General features: G+C 39.8%; 1 protein-coding gene and 1 pseudogene across 18 annotated transcripts in view; both read right to left on the bottom strand.

Moving 5' to 3' along the window:
- Positions 1 to 970: 970 nt before the first annotated feature.
- On the bottom strand, positions 971 to 4,860 carry LOC309863361 (small ribosomal subunit protein eS4 pseudogene; annotated as a pseudogene). The gene has a single exon. The product of its transcript is annotated as a small ribosomal subunit protein eS4 pseudogene (transcript).
- A 2,094-nt stretch (positions 4,861 to 6,954) lies between these two features.
- The window catches only part of SH3D19 (SH3 domain containing 19), a 180,117-nt gene continuing 170,062 nt past the window's right edge, over positions 6,955 to 17,009 (bottom strand). For 14 of the 17 annotated variants that reach the window (XM_082728102.1, XM_082728113.1, XM_082728112.1 and 11 more), the window contains 5 exons: positions 16,495 to 16,697; positions 15,972 to 16,024; positions 13,062 to 13,248; positions 12,569 to 12,666; positions 6,955 to 8,892 (listed from right to left, as the gene is read on the bottom strand). In XM_082728102.1, the coding sequence (XP_082584228.1) occupies positions 8,776 to 8,892; positions 12,569 to 12,666; positions 13,062 to 13,248; positions 15,972 to 16,024; positions 16,495 to 16,697 (658 nt within the window). In that variant the 3' untranslated portion in view covers positions 6,955 to 8,775. The remainder of the gene's footprint in view (positions 8,893 to 12,568; positions 12,667 to 13,061; positions 13,249 to 15,971; positions 16,025 to 16,494; positions 16,698 to 17,009) is intronic. The other 3 variants (XM_082728111.1, XM_082728114.1, XM_082728116.1) reach the window with 1 other exon arrangement.

Below are 17,009 nucleotides of genomic sequence, written 5' to 3'. Positions count from 1 at the left end.
ATTACTGCCATCTATGGCCTGATGGCAGTTGTCCTTATTACCAAATTCTAAAGAAGAAAATCTTACTTTGTGCACTTGGACACCAGCTTGAGTGATCTGGCTACTGGCTTTGTGCAAGGTCTGCTCAGCAGCCCTATCTGTGAGTGAATTTCTGAGTCTCATCTTTCCAGAGGAACTGTTTCTTTGGTCTCATCATTTGCATTTATTCTCTTTATAAAGTAGTCCCTCTCGTGTCCATCAAATAGAATGTGCTGTAGCAGCCATCCAGCCGGATGAAGCAGGAACAGCCTGACACATCGCACCAGGGTAATCATCCCACTTAGCAGTTAGTCTTCCGGATGCATGGTGCTTTAGTGCCCTCTATTCTCTTGCTTTCTGACCTTGCCCCGAACTGTCTCATTACAGTGGAAAACTAAGCCTTCTCATAGCCCAGCCAGGCCCCTCTGACCAGCAAAGATGCAAGCCTCTGTCTGCTCACCAATATTCTTCTTCCCTGAGAGTGCTCTGTATATATAAATGAATTTGATAATTTTTTTCATCACTGTATATTTTTTATTAATTATTTTTACTAACGTATAATGTATCATTTGCCCCAGGGGTACAGGTCTGTGAAACATCAGGCTTACACACTTCACAGCACTCACCTTATCACATAACCTCCCCCATGTCCATAACCCCACCACCCTCTCCACAGCCCCCTCCTCCCAGCAACCCTTAGTTTGTTTCGGGAGTTAAGGTTTGTCTTATGGTTTGTCTCCCTCCCGATCCCATCTTGTTTCATTTTTTCCTTCCCTACCTCCCACCGTCCCCACTGCCTCTCAAATTCCTCTTATCAGGGAGATCATATGATAATTATCCTTCTCTGCTTGACTTATTTCGCTCAGCATAATACCCTCTAGTTCCATCAACATTGTTGCAGATGACAAGATTTCATTTCTTTTGATGGCTGCATAGTATTCCACCGTGTGTGTGTGTTTTAAGATTTTATTTATTTATTTGACAGAGATCACAAGTAGGCAGAGAGGCAGGCAGAGAGAGAGGGGGAAGCAGGCTCCCCACTGAACAGAGAGCCCAATGTGGGGCTCGATACCAGGACCTCAGGATCATGACCCGAGCCGAAGGCAGAGGCTTTAGCCCACTGAGCCACCCAGATGCCCCTCACACCACATCTTCTTTATCCATTTGTCTGTTGATGGACATCTAGGTTCTTTCCTTCAGATCTGTATATTTATTTTTTAACAGCTCTGACATTTCATATGTTAAAGAGAAGACACCACTGGTCTCCTTAGTACAGGTATAGCTCATTTTGTTGTTGTTGTTTTCTTGTTTTTTCATAAGTTGGAGGTCTGTGGCAACCCCACATCGGGCAAGCCTATTGATGCCACTGTTCCAACAGCATTTGCTCACTTTGTGTTTCTGTGCCACATTTTGGTAAGTCTTGCAATATTTCAAACGTTTTCATTATTATTATATTTAAAATGCTGGTGATCCGTGATTTTTTTTTCCTTTTATTGTGCTGTATGACCTTTAATTAGGTATGAAGACTTCCAATCATGTCACCTAGGGACCATTTTACCAGCTGCTCTGTTTGGCCGCCAGTCTTGTCTCCCTCTTCAGCAATGGTGGGGCAGATATCCTTTCCATGGGGAAGAGAAATCTATAGTTTGTTGCCTTTGCCAGTATTTGATACTTCAAAAATGTTGGTAGTTGGGTAGCAAAGCTGTTGCCAATGGCATCTTTCATGTGAACAACATCAAACGAACTGGGGTGTCTCTCTCTGTTGGTGATCACACCAGTACTTCCCAGGCTAGCACCCCTAGTCATCATACACAGATTATCAGTGTCAAACTTGATGAAATCAGTAAGCTTTCCGGTCTCCAGATCAATCTGGATGGCGTCATTCACCTTGATGAGGGGATCAGGATAGCGGATGGTACAAACCTCGTGAGTCACCAGATGGGGGATTCCTTTTGTCCCCACAAAGATCTTTCTCACTTTGTACAACTTGTACTTGGCCTCAAGTGTAATGCGATGAAGAGCAAAGCAACGCTTGGTGTCATGGATCAGAAGGAAATTCTCCCCAGTCTTGTCCATGCTGATGACAGCCATAAAGCCAGCTAGGCCGGTCATATCAGTTTGGACCTTGCCATTGATCTTAATAAAACCCTGCATACAGATCTTCTTTACTTCATCTCCTGTTAGGGTATACTTAAGTCTGTTCCTTAGGAAAATGATGAAAGGGAGACATTCTCTCAACTTATAGGGACAAGCAGATGGGTGAGGAGCAAACACATTGGTCAGTTTATCCAGCATCCAATGCTTTGGCGCTGCTACACGCCTCAGATGCTTCTTAGGACCATAAGCCATGGCTGTGCTAGGCACGAAAAGAGGACTGCCTCCTTCTGGCACCGGAGATAAGAGGGTTGGAGGCTGCGTGCCGATAGGTAATCTTTGATATTACTATTATATCATTTCCTTGAGACCCAACAATGTTGAATTTAGGCCAATTAATAACTCTACAATGGCCTCCAAGTGTTCAAGTGAAAGGATGAGTCGTGTGTCTCTTACTTTAAATCAAAAGCTAGAAATGATTATGTTTAATGAGGAAAGCATGTCGAAAGCGGAGATGGGCCAAAACCCAAGCTTCTTGCACAAAAGTTAGCCAAACTGTGAATTCAAAGGTAAAGTTCTCCGAGGAAGTTAAAGGTGCTACTCCAGTGAAGAGTGATTAAAAAGTGAAGAGCCTTATTGTTGATATGGAGGAAGTTAGAGTGGTCTGGATAGAAGGTCAAACCAGCCACAACATTCCCTTAAGCCAAACCCTAACCCAGAGCAAGACCCCAAGTCTCTTCAATTCTGTGAGGGCTGAGAGGTGAGGAAGCTGCAGAAGAAAAGTCTGGAGCTAGCAGAGGTTGGGTCATGAGGTTTAAGGAATGAATCCATCTTCATAACATCAAAGTGCAGGAAGAAGCAGCACGTGCAGATGGAGAAGCTGCAGCAAGTTCTCCAGAAGTTCCGGCTAAGATCATTCATGAAGGTGGCTACACTGAACAAGAAATTTTCAACAGAGATGAAACAGTTGTATATTGGAAGAAGATGCCATCCAGAACTTTCAGAGCTAGAGAGGAGAAGTCAAAAAACTTCAAAGGACAGGCTGACTCCCTTGTTGGGGGCAAATGCAGCTGGTGACTTCAAGCTGAAGCCATTTACCATTCCTCAGATCCTAGAGCCCTCATGAGTTACGGTAAATCTACTGTACCTGTGCTCTATCAGTGGAACAACAAAGCCTGGATGACAGCACATCTGTTTACAGCATGGTTTACTGAATATTTTCAACCCACTGTTGAGACTTAATGCTCAGAGAAGACGACTCCTTTCAAAATATGACCACTCGTTGACAATGCACCTGGTCACCCGAGAGCTCTGATGGACAACATCAATGTTTCCATGCCTGCTAACACAACATCCATTCTGTGGCTTGTGGATCAAGGAGTAATTTCAACTTTTGAGTGTTCTCATTTAAGAAACACATTTCCTAAGGCTATAGCTGCCATAGTTTCTCCTCTAATGGATCTGGACAAAGTAAACTGAAAACCTTCTGAAAGGATTCAGCATTCTAGATGACATGAAGAACAGTTGTGATTCATGAGAAGATGTCAGAATATCGACACGAGCGGAAGTTTAGAAGAAGTGCGTTCCAAACCTCAAGGATGACTTTGAGGAGTTCAAGACTTCATGCAGGAAGTAACTGCAGATGGGGTGGGACGAGCAAGAGAACTAGAATTAGAAGTGGAGACTAAAGATGTGACTGGGTGGCTGCAATCTCATGATCAAACTTGAAGGGATAAGGAGCTGCTTCTCATGGCTGGGCAAAGAAACCGGTTTCTTGAGATGGAATCTACCCCTGCTAAGGATGCTGTGAATATTGTTGAAATGACAACAAAAGATTTAGAACATTCTGTAAATTTAGTTTGAGAAGATTGACTCAAACTTTGAAAATTATTCTACTGTGGGTAAAATGCTATCAATCAGCATCACATGCCACAGAGAAATTGTTCATGAAAGGAAGAGTCAATTAATGTGGCAAACGTCACTGTTCTCCTATTTTAAGAAATTGCCACAACTACCCCACCCTTCGGTAGTCATCACCCTGGTCAATCGGCAGCCATCATTATTGAGGCCAGACCCTCCACCAGCAAAAAGATTATGACTTGACTGGCTGAAAGCTCAGATATGGTTAGCATTTTTTATAGCAACAAAGTATTTTTAAATTTAGGTATATACATTGTTTCTTTTTAAGAACTTAATGCTATTGCACATTTAACAGACTATGGTATAGTGTAAACACAATTTCTATACACACTGGGAAACCAAAAGATTCATTTGACTTGATCTGTTGCGATATACACTTCATTGCAGTGGTCTGGAAATGAACCTCCAATATTACCAAGCTTTCTCTGTAGAGAGCGATCTTAGGCAGAGTACTGAATTGAAGGGTTAGTGACATGCTCTGATGCTCTTTGGAAGTACATCTGCCCTTCGGCTGTTGCTACTTGGGATCAGGAGAACACTGTGGTGGGCCTCAGTGGTCCCGGGTCAGGGCTCTATGGAATAAATAAACTTAGATACAACTAGAGAAATAAATGTTGCTGTACTTTTTATTTTAATTGTAAAGAAGAACTAAATAATGCTATTTTGGTATTAAGACTGTCAGCTGATTCCTGTTAAAAGAGGATAGACAACCAACAGGTAATTTTCCTTTCTAAATTTCCTTTCCTTTCTAAATTCTAAAGGAATTTGAATCACTATTTCTCCTGAAAAATATTTCAGTGAGTTATTACCTAATTTGCAGTATTTGAAGATAAACAATCCATGGCTTATATGCAATTAAGATTCCTTAAGAAATTCAGACTCTGAAATTTAGATTTATTGGCTTAACAGTGCCTGAGTTAATCTATTAGACTACAAAATACTATAACAGTGTTTTGCACTACATGAAAACTTAGGTTTAGGAATTTTTGCTCTTACCAAGAGCACAGCCCATAGAAACACCTTTTCATGATCTGATGTTTCAAGCATTCATAAATTCCCTATTAAGCCAAAAAGGAAACCCCATTAATGGATCAGTTTATGTTTGAGTTTTTAGGTACCATCAATATAAACTGTCTACATAAAATTGAGAAGCCAAGAAGGAATTTTCTTTTTTTCTTGAAGAGAAATAAATTTAAGGCTGTAATTTATTCTCTGCAACTTTTTTTAAAAAAAAGATTTTATTTATTTGACAGAGAGAGCTCACAAATAGGCAGAGAGGCAGGCGTAGGGGTGTGGGGGTGGGAAGCAGGCTCCCTGCTGAGCAGAGAGCCCAATGTGGGGCTTGATCCCAAGACCCTGAGACCATGACCTGAGCTTAACCCACTGAGCCACCCAGGCGCCCAATTCTTTTTTTTTTTTTAACTGGTATTTATTTATTATATTCGGTTAGTTTTTGATATAGTGTTCAATGATTCATTAGTTACCCATAACACCCAGGGCTCATCACAACACGTTAGGCAAGTCATTCTAATCATATGTATCATACCTGAGAAGTTATGTATACAAGAAAAACAGATCTACTTATTTAATTGCTAGAGAGAAATGCATCATGTTAGCACAACAAATGGGAAAAGGTACTCATCCGGGAATCAGTAGAGCTAGCTAGGTTTTGCTTTAGGCTCTGCCATACCTGTATGACCTTAGGCAAATCATTTACCCTCTGCAGGTTGAGCTCTGGTGTGCAGACTCTTCTGTGGTTTAACGGGATGAGCTTGCAATTAGGAGAGAGGCCCCTAGATGGTGCTGTTGTTCTGATTTAGGCTTTGTATTTTTTTCCCCTCTAGCCTTACAGTGAAGTAAAAAAGCATAGGTTAGAAAACGATTTCCTCTTAGTTCTGAAAAAATTCACTCTTAAGTATTCAAAACGGCATTGAGTTATGAATCATAAGGCCCATGTGCATCTGGCATTAATAACCATAAAAAGGAATAAACCATTAATGATTATAATGAATATCTCCTATTATAATTAGCCCAAATATCCATCACTATTTCTCTAGATATATGTATCTAGGCCTAAGAAACTGAATAAAAACCAAAAAAATTACCTTTAAGAGTTGATGGATAACAAATACTATAGAAGAGTATTTTGTTTTTCTCAAATGCTAGTTCTAACCAAAAATCTTGACAAATGCACTGATGGTTTTTCCACTATGAATGTTCCAGGCTATATTTAAAACCTGTGATTTCCACAAGCACAACGACAGATACATTGCATTACCCCCCACCCCGCTCAGCTATGTAAACAAGGACATCTTTTTTTTAAAAAAATCTACTTTAAGTATTTCAAAAGGATGAGAATAATGTATTAAATGACTTCTCTAGTTTCAACCCACTAACGACAAAGGATTTGAAGATTGTAGTTTGAGCAGGCTTTGGATGTACACTATCAGATTTCATCTAAAATTATGGAAAGGAAAAGTAATACATTCTTATTTCTCCCCTATGAAATTCACTGAGTATGAAAATTAGGTTCAATCAATACAGAGAATAAGGAGGTACCTATTGAAACCCATCCTGAGCAACATCCTGGCCTCTTGTCAGTTGAGTGGGTAATAAGTGGCAAGCAAAAAAGGTGCCTTGAAGGAGTGAAATGATACAAAACTGAATTTTGTTTCAATAAAAACTTTTGTCAACAAGTTCAAGAGGTTAAGATATTGGATCTTGGTGTATCCAATATAGTACTGCTGTGTGTGAAATCTTTCCATCCAACCAACCAATCTACCAATTATCCAACCAACCAACCAACCAACCAACCAACCAACCAACCAACCAACCGTTTATTGAGCCCTGTATGGTGCAAACGGCTGGAGACATAAAGGTACCACTTCCATTCTCAAAAAATTCAGTCTAGTATGAGAAAAGGACTTTGAAAAGTTCAGTTCAGTTTATTATAGTGTCAAGTAGATTTACAACTATTGCACTTATCATTCTGCTAACACAAGGCCAAAATTTAAGAGGGATATTTTTCTCCAATAAAGCTAGGCTTTCACGATCTTTGATATATGATGTCACAATTATAGGCAAAAATAATATACCTCATGTCCTATTCCAGACACATCCCCCACTTCCAGCTGTTGTGCACCTTAATGCAAATAAGACTTTACTTGAGACAATACTCTAAGCCATTCATTTCTCATGAAATTACTCTTAAGTGAGATTTGACAAGTTTTCTTTATAATGTCCTCTAACCAAAATGTATGAAAAACAGCTCCCATACTCCAAAATCAATGATAACCATGTAACTGAAAAATGAAGTTTTATCAAAGACAAAGTAAGTATCTCCTCCCTTACAGAACCCCACAGGGTGTTCAAATAATTGTTGACAACTGGCTGCCAAACTTTTTGGATAGTGGGAAACAATGACAAAAGCTAAAAAGTGACCAAGCATATGAAACTCTTCTCAAAAATGGAAGAAAACTGGGAGGGCTGTTGAAGAAATGTTTTACATTTCCAATGAAATTCCATTCCATTGATCTGTTTGGAAGATTGTCTTCGACCTATTTGGCTTAAGCCCATAAACTGTAATTGATTCAATCACATAAAGAACCACTTTTACCTTAAGTCTGGAATGCATAACAAATGGATAGCAGGAAAGTGGTTTTTTAATTTACTCTAATAATTTGTGCAGGAATAAACTGGGGACAAAAACCCAAAGAAGTATCAGCCTTGGATCTCCTTCAGTTATTTTTCATTCTGATTATAAGGAAGAAATGAGCTGTGGGGGTTTGGTGTTTTCTGTCTTAATAGTTGCTCTGTATTCTGAGATATATGTGATTCATAATGTACCAGTATAACAAGACACAGGTTTTTATGTATTACTGGGGTAACACAAAGAAAATGAATTTCTCTTTGGGTACCAGTAATTGTCAAAAGAATGATTGCAGATTCAGAAAATGTGCTTTATAATAACCCTGTTAGCATGAAATATACGTGGAAGAAAGAAGGTATGGCCGGTATGTGGAAGGGTTAGTTGTATTAGCAAGGCATTTCAGGATGGTTTTGGTTCTTTTGACTAAGATACATCAAATTCTAACCCCCTTTAAATCCTTGGACAAAGGGAAAAATACTTAGTAACAAAAGAAGCATTTGATAAGCACGGGCTGATTTACCAAGTGCTTATAAAGGCTCCAGCTAGTTAATAAACTGCCCCACCAGAAGCAAAGATTTACCCTGGTAATAAGGATAATGGGCTTAAATGGTTAGAACTAATTTGAATGTCAAAAATGAAATTTAGATTACCAACCATGTCCTGACAGTTACAGCACAGAGAATATCAAATTATCAAATGTCCTCTTTTTAAACTAAAGTGAAAAATGAAGAAGCATGGTTAATTTCCTGGTGTTGAGGTCAAGATGTCCAAGTGCAACCTCTGCTCATAAGCCTCCCCATGCCACCACGCCACCTGACGCTTTCCCTGGGGGAAGTGTGTACCTGCCTTGCTGATCCCACCAGACGTCCTCCCTGGTAGGATACCAGGGTGGTTCACAGGTTTCCATGTGCATGTTTCTACTGTGAATGAAAGCGGACTACAGAACCTGGACATATTCTGCTTTCAGAAAATTCTAGTGTACCATGTAGAGCACAGATATTTCAGTTTACAAAAATAGTGCAAAAATGTATCTGATAGTCAAAGTAATAGTTCAAGTGAGTGCTTGTGCCAAAGAACACAGTCATTCTTCACCTTTAGCTGACTTGTAAAAACTGAACGTAGTTTTTGGGAAATATTCCAGATTTTCCCATTAGTTCTCCACTCATCCAGTCATCATCTACAGATTCCAGCTCTGTTATGATGTCTCCAGCCTGTCAGAAGACATAAATTGGAAAGAATGATTATTTTCTGTTGTGAATTAAGTGTGGAAAGCAGCCTCCTTGAAGAGGCATGGTTAATCTTCTCTTGATGTCACTTGCTGATCTTGATCTGCCCAGTGGGTTACATGATGGGCCACGCAGATGATGGAGTCCTCACGACACCCTCTGCTTGTATGCCTCTTCTCAGAGCCCGTTCCTTCACTATTGTCACCCTTACTGCACTTTTATTTTCCCACTTGCATTTTGTGCCCCCCAAATTCACTACTCCTAATCTCAAATTCTTCTTTAAGAACAGTCCTAGATGTCATATATGTTATATATAGATTTTTCATGTAACAATTACTTCCTGAGCACCCAGCATGTGTCAGACCCTGTTCTGAGTATTACGGACACAGAAGGAGTAAGGACCTCATTTTATTTATTTATTTATTTAACAAAAGATTTTATTTATTTATTTGACATACAGATCATAAGTAGGCAGAGAGGCAGGCAGAGAGAGAGGAGGAAGCAGGCTCCCTGCTGAGCAGAGAGCCCGATGCGGGGCTCGATCCCGGGACTCTGGGATCATGACCTGAGCCAAAGGTAGAGGCTTTAACCCACTAAGCCACCCAGGCACCCCAAATAGGGTAGGGAGGCAAATAAATAAGCTGGCCCAAGAGGACAGAAAGTGGGGTTCACATCTCATTAGTTCCAGTCAGGGAACACCGCCCTGAAGGTGACATTTAAGCAGACTTAAAGGTAAGAGAGCCCATGTGTTTACTATAGGTAGTTCTACTCTGTGTACTTTAAAGGAATTAACTCGCTTGAACAACACCACAGTCCTAGAGGTTGACACTGTTATTTTGCTGTTTGAGAGAGGTTTGTTTTTTTTTTTTTTTTAAAGATTTTATCCATTTATTTGACAGACAGAGATCACAAGTAGGCAGAGAGGCAGGCAGAGAGAGGAAGCAGGCTCCCGGTGGAGCAGAGAGCCCAATGTGGGGCTCCATCCCAGGACCCTGGGATCACAACCTGAGCTGAGGGCAGAGGCCTTAACCCACTGAGCCACTCCAGTGCCCCATGAGAGAGATATTTTTATGGACTTCTTCATTTTAAATCTCTCTGAAGCTCAGAGAGATTCAACAGCTTCCCCAGGGTTGCATGTCTAGTTAGTGGTAGGGTCAGGAGTCCAGTCCAGTGTGATTTCAGGGCCAGTGTTGCTAACCATTGGGGAACACGGCCTTCACAATTTACAGTGGACTTTTTACTTTTATCATTGCCTTTTCTCAACATCCTGAGCATTTTGTACTGTACAATCATTCTTCCACATAATGGTATCCTCCTTTACCATTTAGTTCATTCCATGCTCCTATGGTCTAACAATCAAATTTAGATTCATTCCTGTCTTTAAAGAGCTTCTCCCTGACTCAGAACATCTGATTTACCCTCATCAAGTTAGTCAAAGGGACTATGTGTCTTATTCATGCGTGAATTTTAATTCCTCAACAGATGAAGACATCATTTTTGAAATTTTCTCTTGAAACTATTTTGTTCTTTATGGATTCTAACCATTTCTTAGAATCTGGGCTTAAGATTCTTTAATGGTTCAGGATGACCCTGGCTACTTTTAAGAATATCTTTATCAGGCTAAATGGATTTTATTTATAGCACTAGTACACTGCCCTCTGTAAAAATGGTTTGATTTAAGGCCTTTCTTTATGGAAAATGGAAGGGAAAAATGCTGACTATCAAATGTCATTAATTTACTTTACTCTGCCAAAATCTGTATAAATTCTGGCTGTTCAAAGTTTCTATTATAAATAAGTTCCTTCTGGTTTCTAAATTATAACATAATAGTTAAATGAAACTATTTTTTTTTGGCTCTGGTCTATATGTACATACTATGTCAGTTTTCTGATGGCAAGGAAAATTTCTTTTTCAAAAAAAGTTCTACTAATATTCTGTGAATATTTAATAAAATATTAAAGATTAACAATGAATCCCTTAAGCTTAAAAAAAAAAAAACCTCAGGAACTACCCTGTTTATATTCAGTCATTTGTAAAATGAAGACACCCTATTTTCTGGAGAATACTGTGAATTCTATTATTTACACTGACATAACTTAAACAAAGGCCAACATAACATCCAAAAAGTTTGAATCCAGATTGTTCACTTGCAGTAACATTTTACGTAACAATAAAAAGAATTAACTTTGAGCCACTGATTCCCATGACTGAAAAAGATGAGGGCAACAGTTTCCAAACATTTGGATTTTGAGAACCAAGAAATTAAGGAGGGAAAAAAGGGAACTGATACAAGGTTACCAAATTATAATTCTGCATAATAAATAGTATTTACTCACAGCATTTTATTAGAGAAATGACATTTTAATATGAAAAGGAAGAAATTCCTAGAAGAATGGAAAACTCCATAACAAAATAGGAAAGTTAGCAACTTTCTACTGACTTATCTCCGCATACCCCTTACTCTACGACTTCCCAGTATCACCTTCACCTCCCTTGTTTTGTTTTTGATAGCTGGTGGGGTACCTACTGGTTTAAGTTTCTTCTTCTCCAATCACTCCCTGATGATTTAATTTTTTCTATGGCAACTCTGCCTCTGGCCGAGCATCTGGTGATAGAGAACTTCCCAGCATCGGATGCAGGCTGCTCTGATGGCAACTGAAGGAAACCCACCCTCTTTCCTCTTGGAACAGTCCCAAAGTCCTGTCCTGAGTGCCTTCCTCTGACCATGGTCAGAGGAAATATTCGGTTCCTTACTCTTTAAAAAACAAACAAAAAAGAACAAACAAAAAAGAGGAGGTACTTCTTCGGGAAAGTAAAATTGAATTTTAGGCTGCTAAAAACAAAAACAACACATTTGCAGGGGCACCGGCTGACTGAGTCAGAAGATTGTGCGACTTTTTTTTTTTTTTAAGATTTTATTTATTTATTTGACAGAGATCACAAGTAGGCAGAGAGACAGGCTGGCCGGGGGTGGGGGGGAGCAGGCTCCCCGCTGAAGAGAGACCCCGATGTGGGACTTGATCCCAGGACCCTGAGATCACGACCTGAGCCGAAGGCAGAGGCTCAACCCACTGAGCCACCCAGGCGCACCAGACTGTGCGACTCTTGATCTCAGGGGCGTGAGTTCAAGTGTCACGCTGGGTGTAGAGATGACTTAAATAAATAAATAAATAAGCCTTTGCATAGGAGCATAACCTTTTGGGATCATTTCCCCAAAGTCTAGTCAGTATCTTTGTAGACAAGACTCCAGTGTTTTACGAAGCCTGCTGCCATGGCCAGCTGTGGCAGGAACCATCTGATTCTTCCATTGATTTCGGAGACATGATAGTAGCAGGCTGCAAAGGCCATGGAGAGAATTATCCTTCACTAGGGCTACCAATGAAAATTCCAGTATTGTTGAGCTCAGATGTTACAAGGCCCAGGAATAAGGAATTTGTTTGGGGATTGTGGGGCAGTAAGGTTTTAAGTACTTAAATGCCTTGCTGATAATTTAAATGTGCCCTATTCACCTTTTCTAATCCTATCCATTAAAGTTAGGGTCTAAGATCTGTTCATTCCTGACTAATAATCAGTTCTCCACCCAAATGTTCCCCTCTTCACTAGAAGACACTTCAAAATTTAGAGCCATTTAATGCAGTTACAAAAAGATACACATTCTTACCTTGAAAGAAAGTTCATCTTCATTCTCCCCATGGAAATCATACAAGGCTTTGGCCTTCTTCCCCTTCAATGCCAAAGCAGACATACTTTTTGCCTCTGCTGTGAAGACACCAAAAATCCAAATATATAGAGAGAGACACTGGACTAAAACACAAATCAAACATTTCAAGAAGCCCCCCTTCTCATTCCTGGGACAGAATAATTTCAATTAATTCTGTATTTATTTAACTTGCAAAAAGATGATGTTTTCTTACCAGGAATAAAACTAGACAGCATGTATTTAGTAGACAAAATTAGCCATTATTAAGTGAAGGCATTTTTGTCTTTATTTTCCCCCCAAAACAAGAGTGTGTGCATACATTTATGAATCACCTCTTTCAAATACAGGCAAGCAAGTTAAACTGAGCATGGCCAGAGGGGAAAGGAGTATCTACCATTTCTAAAGGTCTCAGGCTCCCCTTGGAGAGAAACAGTCATTTCGGCAGTTGCCGTACCTGGGCAGGGCCGCACGAAGACTGCTGGGAAGATCCCCTCCCTGTCCCGCAGTCTGCCCTTGTACCAGTCAGCGTCCACCCGCTCAAGGATCAGGATCCGGTCTCCCCTCCGGAAGGATAAGTCATCACCGGTCTCCGCTGTAAAACTGTGAAGGGCTTCACACCATTCTCCGGAAAGACTAGTATCCTGTTACAAACCACAGGTTTGGTAAGAAATGGGAGATTTTATTTGACGTTGATTCCTACAAAGCTTAAAAAAGTAGTGGGGGAAAGAAAAAAGAAGAAAAGCTAAGGGCTCAAAGATTTCAAAGCCTGAAGGCTTCTTTACGTCACCCAAGACTTTATGTTTTCTACCAACTTTCAGAAATAAAAGCTTCCAATAACTTTTTTCTTAAAATAGAATTCCAAATGACAGATATGATGAGATTCGCAGCTTTTTAGCTTTTAAGGTATACATACAATGCTTAAGCAAAACCTTTTTTCTAATTGAGATTTTTAAAAAAATTTTATTCATTTATTTGATACACACACACACACACACACACACACACACACACACAGAGAAATCACAAGTAGGCAGAGAGAGGAAGGGAAGCAGGCTCCCTGCTGAGCAGAGAGCCAGATGCGGGACTTGATCCCAGGACGCTGAGATCATGACCTGAGCCGAAGGCAGAGGCTTAACCCACTGAGCCACCCAGGCGCCCCTGTTACCTAATGTTTTTAATGTAACTCATGTTACAGATGTTATTTTAAGATCACAATTAGACAGTGCCTGGATGGCTCAGTGGGTTAAGCCTCTGCCTTCGGCTCAGGTCATGATCTCAGGGTCCTGGGATCGAGTCCCACATCGGGCTCTCTGCTTGGCGGGGAGCCTGCTTCCCTCTCTCTCTCTCTCTCTCTCTGTCAGCCTCTCTACCTACCTGTGATCTCTCTCTGTCAAATAAATAAATAAAATCTCATCACATTAGGTAACAGCATATGGTGTTTACATATAGTATTTATGATGCTTTGAAAAAATTCTGGTGAAGCATATAATTTTCAGTAAAGCTCTTCTTTACCTAAATTAGGAAGGCTCAGAATGGGCACTCTGTTAATTCCAGATCTTGATCTGATTCAGAGGCTATCAGATCCCACCACATGGGACTTCATTCTTCACACTTTTAATTTTATGAGGTATATAGTTAGCATTAAGGCTGGCGCGGTAATGACCCAAACATGGTGGGCTAGTATGAGGAAACACTCCAACAAGAATGCTTTTACCTCACACCCAACAGAGGAAGGTTTTGCTCTGTAAAAACGTGTCTCTGCCAAGTCAGGATGGGAACCCCATGTTCGAGGAGCTCAAGCAGGGAGGAGAGGAAAATGCGAAGGCAAAGGCTTGGAGGCAGACAGGCCTGGGTTCTAGAACCGAGCCTCAGATTCATGTTAGTGCTGCTCGGTGGTGTTGTGAGGACGGAATGAGGTAATGCAGGTTGCACGCTGGACACAGCGCCTAGCATAGCTGAAGTTTGCCACAACTGATGGGTTACTATACAAAAACAAAAATATAAGCAAACAAACCCCCTCTTTTTCCTGAACTTGAGTAACCCATCTTCAAGAATGGCACTTTAAACCCCCAAGAAATGCAGGCAACTAATGTGAACATTTCCTTCTGGAGAACTGTAGTCACTCACCAACCTTCCTGTTTGACTTTATCAGTGAACGGGGATCAAAGAATTTAGAGGTATACAGCCCAATTACCAGTGACGTTTTGATAAACAATGACCCCATCAGGCTCACTCTTCTAAAATATGTCATAAAAACAATGGCAATCACCCACATTCCTATTCCATTTAAACACTCTAAAGTCACATTATATAGCATAACATTTTTAATATTTTTTCTTTTTTCCACTATAAAAACAATAAAATGTTCCCAAACATTTGGCAAGTTAGAAAATGTATGAAGTTGGGGAAAAAACACTACCCCTTACAGCAACTTAAGTATATTTTCTTCTAGTCTTTTTATGCTATATATTCAATTTCCCTATGTTTTTCTCCCATGACATTTACTTTATAAGTCTAGTATTCATGGTCTCAGAACATCCTCCAAATAATGGAGGTTATATTTTATATATATATATTATATAAATATTAAATACATATATAAATTATATGTATTTTCTATATATATAATTTAGGTTGCTTCTAATTTTTTTCTATTATACAAATACCACCATGACCATCTTTGTGAAGAAAACCTTTTTTTTTTCCTCCTTGGGGGGTGGGGAAGCAAGGGGAAGGACAAAGGGAAAGGGAGAGAACCTCCAGCAAACTCTGTGCTGAGCATGGAGCCCCACGTGGGGTTCGATCCCACGACCCTGAGAACACAACCTGAGTTGAAACCAAGAATCAGATGCTCAACCAAGATACCCAGGCGCCCTTTAAAATTTTTTTTAGTATCAGTCACTTATGGTATATCTTTTATAAATATTCTAATCATGTCTCTTTGTTTTTATAAAAAAAATTTGCACGTCTTTTAAAAAAAATTATTTATTTACTTGACAGAGAGAGACAGCAAGAAAGGGAACACAAACAGGGGGAGTGGGAGAGGGAGAAGCAGGCTTCCTGCTGAGCAGGGAGCCCAATGCCGGGCTTGATCCCAGGACCTGGGATCATGACCTGACCTAAGCCAAAAGCAGACACTTAATGACTGGGTCACCTAGGCACCCTGTTTGCATGTCTTCCTAACCCATCTTTATGAGCTCTATTACACAGAATAAAGATAGTAACCTTCTAACCATTTATTTCAAACATTTGCTCTGTGAATTGAAAAATGGTTTATAACATTTTTTCTTGGTAATTATGATTTTAATATTCCTCCCAGAATTGAAAGCAGTTTTCACTACAGTTGCCTATTCAAGCAGCCTACCTGAGAATTTGCACCAGAATCTTCTTTTTTGGTCTTGGGTGGTACCTTTGTGCCTATGTTTAAGGGAAAAAAAAAAAAGTTAAAACTTTAGATGTTGCTATTGGAAATGCAATAGATGTTGGAGAAAAACCACAGAGAGAGAATAAAAATTCTGGGACTCTAGATCAGTTTCTTCATGTCCTGGTTAACTCTGACCAGTACCATCCTCTCTGGCCATGTTTTCTTTACTGAGAAGTGGAGGATACACACTAGTTATACTAGATAGTCTACTTCTGTTTCATAGTCTATGATTCTTTACAATTTCTGATATGAAGCAATTGCTAATTACCTAAAACACCAATGCCAGATCCTTGAGAGATTACCACAATAATGGCTATCCCAATAATGATTATTATCATTTAAAAATAATTTTTCTTTATACTTTAAAAAATATAAATTATTAAGCAGCTCAAGAATTATCCTATTATTTGGTTTAGCTGAATTAGGATAGAACATAATAAAAACCCATATTCTCCATACTCACTGAAAACATTTGTTCCAGAGATGGGATGGTCCTCCACAAGTTCTACAAAATTAAGGGGAAAAACCCCAGTTCTGTCTCGAAGTTCTCCTCTGGCCCATTCTTCACTCACATACTCTTTAAGAATAATAATTTCTCCCTCTGAGAAGCTTAACTCATCCTTCTGGTCTCCAATATATTCAAACCGAGCCACACATCTTGGGCCCCTGAACAAAGAAGATCATGCTGTGGGTTAACCTAGAGAGTACTAACTTTCAAAATTCTTTAAAACTTTCACTCGGTCTTTCAATAAACATGTATTCTGTGTTTATTGTGGAACAAGATACACGAGGCATAATTTAAAAATTCCTGTGGAAAAGAGTAAGCTGTATTTCTAAATGATAGTCCTTACTTTCTGGATATGAACCTATACTCTCAAAAAGAGTAAAGAAAAAAGGCCAAAGTCAGGGTCACAGAGTACATGTAGAATTCCAAACAAGGGTCGGGGGGGGGTGGTCACTCTACACTGGTCACCTTTT

The sequence above is a fragment of the Mustela nivalis genome (assembly GCF_964662115.1).
Source record: "Mustela nivalis genome assembly, chromosome: 4".
Taxonomy (NCBI): domain Eukaryota; kingdom Metazoa; phylum Chordata; class Mammalia; order Carnivora; family Mustelidae; genus Mustela; species Mustela nivalis.
Note: the sequence above shows the minus strand (reverse complement) of the source record. Positions and strands in the feature narration are given on the sequence as shown.